The sequence below is a fragment of the Colobus angolensis genome, unplaced genomic scaffold (genome assembly GCF_000951035.1).
Source record: "Colobus angolensis palliatus isolate OR3802 unplaced genomic scaffold, Cang.pa_1.0 Scaffold7, whole genome shotgun sequence".
In the NCBI taxonomy this organism is placed as follows: Eukaryota; Metazoa; Chordata; class Mammalia; order Primates; family Cercopithecidae; genus Colobus; species Colobus angolensis.
The window spans coordinates 30313918-30321735 of record NW_012120709.1 but is presented as its reverse complement, the minus strand read 5'-3'; the positions used below and the strand labels follow the sequence as shown (position 1 = coordinate 30321735).

Genomic DNA, 7818 nt, shown 5'->3' with positions numbered 1-7818 from the left:
ATTCTTTCACCCAGAATGAAGGTTGCTTTAGAAATTTGTTTTTGTAATAGAAATTCTCTAATAATCAAAGAGACTGAATCTGTATGTGTGAAAGTGTGTGTGTGTGTGTGTGTGTGTGTGTGTTGACAGAGAGAGAATGTGTGTGCGCATGTATATCTATATATGTGTATGTTTGAGAGAAAAAGAGAGAGAAGATGCTTGAATAAAGGCTTATCCCGGGAAAGAGCTTGCCAGCACCTAAGTGTTGCTAATTTGAGTATATCTTTTTCAATTCTACACAAAATAGGATACAAAATTTGTTCTTCTTTTCAACATTTGTCTAATTTTATGTAAATCTCCTCCTCTTCTGTATATGACTTATTCTGGTACTGGAATAAGAGGGTGCTATTCCTTTTCAAAGACCCATACTGAAGCAAAAGGAATTTATAAAATATAAAAAATAATTTAACCCCAGTGTTCTCAATCAGAAAAATATACTTGCCATATTTCATATAAAACATGCTCACAGTAAATGCTGCCTCCCTTCCTTTGTGTAAGAACAGAGCCTCATATATGAGAAGAAATGTCCAACGGCAGCTTTGTGACAGCGTTCATTCTCACGGGCCTTCCCCATGCCCCAGCGCTGGACGCCCCACTCTTTGGAGCCTTCCTAGTCATGTATGTGCTCACTGTGCTGGGGAACCTCCTCATCCTGCTGGTGATCAGGGTGGATTCTCACCTCCACACCCCCATGTACTACTTTCTCACCAACCTGTCCTTCATTGACATGTGGCTCTCCACTGTCACGGTGCCCAAAATGCTGATGACCTTGGCATCCCCAAGCGGCAGGACTATCTCCTTCCACAGTTGCGTGGCTCAGCTCTATTTCTTTCACTTCCTGGGGAGCACCGAGTGTTTCCTCTACACGGTCATGTCCTATGATCGCTACCTGGCCATCAGTTACCCGCTCAGGTACACCCGCATGATGAGTGGGCGCTCGTGTGCTCTCCTGGCCATCGGCACTTGGCTCAGTGGCTCCCTGCACTCCGCTGTCCAGACCATATTGACTTTCCATTTGCTCTACTGTGGACCCAAGCGGATCCAGCGCTACTTCTGTGACGCACGCCCACCCTGAAACTGGCCTGTGCAGACACTTCAGTCAACGAGATGGTCATCTTTGCGAACATTGGGGTAGTGGCCTCGGGCTGCTGTCCTATGTGTCCATTGTCTGTTCCATCCTGCGGATCCGCACCTCAGAGGGGAGGTGCAGAGCCTTTCAGACCTGTGTCTCCCACTGTATCGTGGTCCTTTGCTTCTTTGGCCCTGGTCTTTCCATTTCCCTGAGGCCAGGCTCCAGGGACGCCGTGGATGGGGTTGTGGCCATTTTCTACACCACGCTGACTCCTCTTTTCAACCCTGTTGTGTACACCCTGAGAAACAAGGAGATAAAGAAAGCTCTGTTGAAGCTGAAAAATGGGTCAGTATTCTCTCAGGGTAAATAGTCAAGAAAAGTCAGATATAGCTAACTTTTCTTTTTTTGTTTGTAAATAAATTAAACCTTCGATATGAGTGTTACATTTGAATGGAGCATTTCAATTATCCAGTCTTAATTTTTAATTGCACAGTTAATTAATCTTTCATTTTTTCTGCAGAGTGTTTGTTAGAATCCTAGTTAAAGCAGCCATTTCATGGTGATAATCTAAGAGAAAGGATAATAGTCTATTCTTTTCACGTTCCATTAAGTAATCAGAAAAGTAGTTTATTTTTCTTATATAAATATTTTCCAGAATTGCTATTCAGTATAACGTTCTTACAGTTTATTTTGTATAATTTAAGTCAAAGCCTTATAAAAATCTTTCTTTTCATGTTTTAAATTTTCTATATTGAAAAATTCATTGTAACATTCATAAATAACTACATAATTTAATATCCATATTACAAACTTTTAACTTTAGAAAATACTAGACAAAAATGTTTGGTTCTCAAGAAGAATGGCTTTATTCACATTTGTGAACCAATAAAAACCATGTAACTCTTTAATATTTTTTTCTTACTTAGACCTGAAAGATTTCTGAGAGTAAATATTTGTCCATTTATGAACTGTATACACTGCACACATTGTATTGGTCGCTGATAACAACTGTCTAGACTTTCCTTCCATATTTGTGGAGCTGCCAATCTCTTATCCTTAATGCCAAGTTTCCATTTTTAGCAATTTTAAAATTATTTTTATAAGTTACCAGAGGATAAATAATAAATATACAAAAATGATCAAATAATCTTAGAGACAAAAATATGCAGTCAAAAAATTTGAGAGTATCCCTCAATTTAGAACAAAGTATTAGATAATATTTCCCATGTAATTAGACTATGTCTGTAAGTCACATCCATTTGACTTAAATTATATGAAATGGACTCTGGACACTCTCCGGGTAGGTAAGTCTCAGACCATGAACCTTATAATCTGTCATCCAAATAAATACATATATTTAAAGTGTAAATTATTTTTCTCAAAATAAATGCTTAATTTAAATACCACAGGTATCCTGGTCATGCCAACTCTGTCTAGCATACCATGAAGAGAAAAACAAAACTAGAAGGCAGCTGCTAGAGCTGAAAAGCATTTCTCAAACTCCTCAGGTTTGCAGCAGCTGCGTTTCAAAGATGCTTTAGCGAGAACGTTCCTTCAGTGCTAACTTTCCATATCTTACTCTAAGTAAACTGTGCAGTGATATTGAGAAGAAAAACATACCGACTTGGTAAGCATAACCTATATAAATCATGACACAATGATCAATATACGAGATATATTCTTGGTTTTCATACCAAGAAATCAGATTGGTATGGACCAATTATATAATTCAGCTCATTTCTCAAAGGAAAAAACTGAGGTAGAAATAAACCAAAACTACTTAGTCATTAGATTCACTTGGATTCCTACACTTCTCTGTAACATCACACTGTTATATCTAACTTACGTTTACCTAAAATGTTATAGGATATTTATTGGGTGTTAAGTTACATGCTAAACAGTAGATACACAAAAACAACAGACAAGGTCTCTGCACTCACCAAAGTCATTGTCTGGCAAGGGGGAAAATATGTCGCATTATCCAGGTTACAATGTTGTAAGTGCGATGGCTGCCCAAGGAGAGATCCATTATTAGTTTTGACTTGGAAAGATGCTAAAGGATTCAAAATACTATAGCAATAGGTATCACACACAGCCATTTTGAAAGTAAATTATTGACAAAGATATATAAGATGAATGTCAATATCTTTATTTAATTGAAAACATTATTGAAATAATTTTAGAATTGCATGAAGTTGTAAGAAATAACACAGGGAGAGTCCTTGTTATACATTCCCCAGTTTCCCCCAATGATAACAGTTAACAAAATTATAGTGTAATATCACAACTAGGATGTTGACACTATTATAATCCACAAATCTTATTCAGATTTTTACAGTTTTACTCACTTGTATGTGTGTATATTTGTTAAATACTATACAGTTTTAACACCAGTATATGTTAATTAATTTTAACCTGGCTCAATCTACCTATTGATCCATTCAATAAATAAATATAAACTGAGTAGCTATCATGTCCTATGTACAACGAGTACAAAACAAAATAAACAGGCAAAGACCTCCTTTTAAGAAGTTTGTAGTCCCAATATACAAGATGTATAGTCTTCATAAGTTTATGAGTTATAAAAATCAAACAAATCTTGACAAAATTTGCATACAATACTAGGAAGAAGGATTTTTATCTTGCAAGTTCTGGAGAGTTATTGAAATACTGTAATATGATAGTATTTTTATTTAGAGCTATAACTGGGAGTAACATGGAAGACAGACAGAAGGAAGGTGAATTTTAGGGCAGCAACTAAAGAGCTTTTTTGACTGTATATCAAGAAAGAAAAACACCAAAGTCCAAGTTCAGACAACAGCAGAGAGAATTGGGAGCAGGGAAAGGGAAGGCATATAGGAGCCCACTGTGTAAGGAAGCAAAGCTGATGGAGAAATTCATGTGATTTGGCCATTGTGACATAACTTATCAAAATAGAGAAAGTAACAAGGATATGTTCTTAGGGTAGAATGAAAGTGTCTGACTTTGGAAATGTTTGGTTTCAGCGCCTGTGGAAGTTTCAGGTAAAATTATTTGGTTGAAGGTGTAGCTTGGGAGAGGCAGAAACCTACACAGTTAAGTAAGCAAGAGGACTGGTCACTGTATTTCTTGTTTTGTGCTGGCTGTTAAACATCTGTTTCCTAACGTGGAGAAGGAAACGTCTCTTATTCAATAGTAGCATGAAGAGAGGTCAGATCAGGAAAAAGTAACCACCACCCCTCCTACATTTCTCGAGTAAGTCCAAGAAAGGAAACCTTCAGGAGTTTTATACAAATCTGTTATTGGACCTTTCCTTACAGTATTATTTCTCACAATAACACTCAAAGACTTTTCTAGAGGTTGTAAATTCAAAGAATTCCAGAGACAGTACTTATAAAAGCAGTTGCTTCTTGATGGCATGGTCATGAAAGATAGCAAAGGATGAAAGGGCCACCACTGTTGCTCTTTCAGTTCCCTGATGCTACTGAACTCCTTTAATAGGTTAGATCTTAATAGCATTGAGAGGATACTAGAAGGAAATTAAAAGAAAATCAAGTCTCAAAAGGATTAATTTGAATAATAAAAGGTCCGCTTGAGGATTTGGGAAATAAAGGTGCACATTGAAGGCACATGGTGCACATAGTAGGCACAGAAGCATAAAACCTGTGTGTTTAAAGGTGGAGATAATATGTGGACGAGTGGAACAGAATATGGAGTCCAGAAAGAGACCTACGCATAGCAGTCTGTTGACTTTTAGCCAAAGTGCCAAGGCATTTTGAAGAAAAAAGTGTGATACTTTCAACAAATTATGCCCAAAAGTCTGTCTATCCCTGAGTAAGAACCAAACTTTGAATCAATTACTTCACTTTATATACAAAAATTAACTTAAATGAGATTATTGACCTAGATGTGAAAGCGAAAACTATTATATTTCTAGGACAAAAAAGTAGGAGAGAAGCTTTCATAAACTTGGGGTTGATACAGATTTCTCAAGGAGGACAGAAAACATGAACCATAGAAATAAGTCAAAAGTTGGACTTCAGCAAAATTAGAAATTTGTGCTCTTCCAGTGATATTAACAAGTAAATGAGTAGGCAAAAAACACACTAGATACACTAGATATAGATATTTGTAATGCATATATCCAATAAAGAACTGAATTAAAAAATTGTAAAGATATACCACAATTTAATAATTAGAAACAACCCAATGAGAAATGGGCAGAAGATCTGAACACATGCTTCTCCAAGAAGGATATTTGAATCACCACCAGGAAGGTGAAAAATTGCTCAACATTATTAACCATTACTGAAATATAAATTCACACATAATAAGACTACAAACATATAATCAAATGACCAAAATTTAAAAACCTAAAATCAATATTATTGAGAATGTGGATTGATAAGAACTCTTATGCATTTCTGGTAGATATATAAAATGGTACAGCCAGCTTGGAGAAAACTCGATTTTTTAAAATATTAAATACACATTTGTCATTCAACTTATCATTCAACTTTACAAATCTATTTTTTAATGTTTACCCAAGAGAGTTTAAATCATATGCCTAACAAATATTTGCAAATGAATCTATGTAGCAGTTTTATTAATAATATCCCCAAACTGGAAGCAATAGGTAATAGATTATGTCATATTTCCATTACTGATACACACAAATGCATAAATAAATTTAAAAAATTAGGATAAACAAAACAAGTCAGACACAAGACAATGTATACTGTAAGATCCCATTCATAGGAAACTCTAAAAAGGACAAATCTAATCCATAGTGAGAGAAAGCAGATCAGTAGTTATCTGGGGCTTCAGGTAATGGAGGACTGATGAGAAGGGACACGGTGGATTGTATGTAGTAATGGAAAGGTTTTTACCTTGATTGTGGTGGTAGATACACAGGTACTTCCATTTGTTAAAACATACCAGACTGTGCACCTAAAAGGGTTACAAATTATATCTCAATAACGTTTTGCATTTTAAAAACAAAATCTTTCCCAATAAAGTTTTTAAAAGCAGGCAAAAAGTCAAACTACAAATTAAAAACAAAAAAGAGAAACTTATTTCTGAAGAGCCATGACAAAGTAGCTGGTACAGACCTAACCTCCCTTTAAAACTGTATAAAACGTAGTCACACAGTATACAAATTACTAAAGGATATTCTAAAACTGAATAAAATAATCCTAGATAAAAGGATAGAAGTGCAAAATAAATCAGTCCATAAATACTACAGGAAAAGGTGAATACGTACATAAACATACAAGAAGACCTTTGACTGTTGAAAGCCCCAACAGTAACATCTTGTCTGGTTTATAACATGTTAGAAATTAAATAAAGGACAAAAATATTTCTAAAAATATGTATAAAGCCATTACATGGAACTAAAAGTAAAATTCTTGGATTATTCAAGATATGGTAAAGTACTAATGCAAATAGATTATAATGCATTGAAATGATATTGACTTTACCATAAAAATATAATAAAAAATAAAAATAGTTAAAAGTAATGAAAAATGAAATAAAGTAATGAAAATACTTGATTAGTATATTAAATATTTTGAAAAATACAAAAGGATTGAGAAACATGAATAAAGAAAAAGAAATTTAATTTAAGAATAGAAAACCACAAACTATTAGACTATTACAGGTACAATAACGCACTACAAATAAAAGATAAATAAATAAAACAGGCAGCTTATATAAGAAGCGACATCTAATTATACCTGGTTTAAAAGAAACGACACTAAATAAAAATACACACACACACACGGAAAGTTAAAGGGTAGAAAATTTATTCCAAGAAAATACTAGGAAAAAAACTAATATGACTTTATTAGCAGCAAGTAAAGTGAACTTTCAAGTAAGAAGTATTATCAGAAATCTAAAGGACATTTTTTAAATGTCTACTCATAAAAAAGCTAAAAGGGGTCAATTTATTTGAGGTGGGGTCCTACACGTTTATGGACTTTACCTTCATGAACGCCACTAATTCCTCCAGTTTCCTATCGTGAAAAGCTAAAAATAAATAAATAAATAATTCCCTCTTGGCTCTGGTAGAGTTAGGGGATAGGTAATCATTGTGAAACATAGCCAGAGCTTCCTCTACAACAGATGTCTGTTCCCTGGGCAAAGGCTTTGTCAGATTCTTATCCCAAATGGCGGAAGGGCATTTCTCCTACTTGAGTTTGACTCTTATAGCCCTCCCATCTTACTTAAAGGGGAAAACATGTTAAGCGGGTCAGTTTTAGAGGAATTAGATTGGGAATATTGAAAGTAGCTGGAGAAGAGAATGGGAGAAACAGGGAATTGGGACGGGAGGTACTTATGAAAACACTTGTGAAGGTCACAGTTCTAAAGACAGGCCCACTAAAAACACAAGCATTGAATCAGAATTTTACAGGACAATACTCCTCTCTCAGATCTTACAGTCACACCATCAGGACTCCAGTAAATAACAGTAAATAAAGGAGCTGAAGAGCTGAAAGAGTTACTAGCCACAGACTCTCTTTGAGGACTAATACTTAAGGATACATAAAGTTAATGGGCAAGGCAAAACAAGGCACTAGAGGAATTTGAAGCCTTTGGTCCCTAGAAACATGAAACACAGTCCAACCTCTAGCCAGATTAGATTACCATAAATCTTCCTTCTAATTGTCTATTTATCTCAGTTCCTATTGCCTGACACAACATGTCTAGATTTCAACAAAAAATTATAA

At 35.1% G+C, this 7818-nt stretch overlaps 1 protein-coding gene across 1 annotated transcript; it reads left to right on the top strand.

Moving 5' to 3' along the window:
- Nucleotides 1-562: 562 nt before the first annotated feature.
- On the top strand, nucleotides 563-1481 carry LOC105501168 (olfactory receptor 10G7-like). The gene is given in 3 exon segments (XM_011927014.1): nucleotides 563-1100; nucleotides 1103-1186; nucleotides 1189-1481. Coding segments are annotated over 3 exon segments (915 nt in total).
- The last annotated feature ends 6337 nt before the right edge of the window (nucleotides 1482-7818 follow it).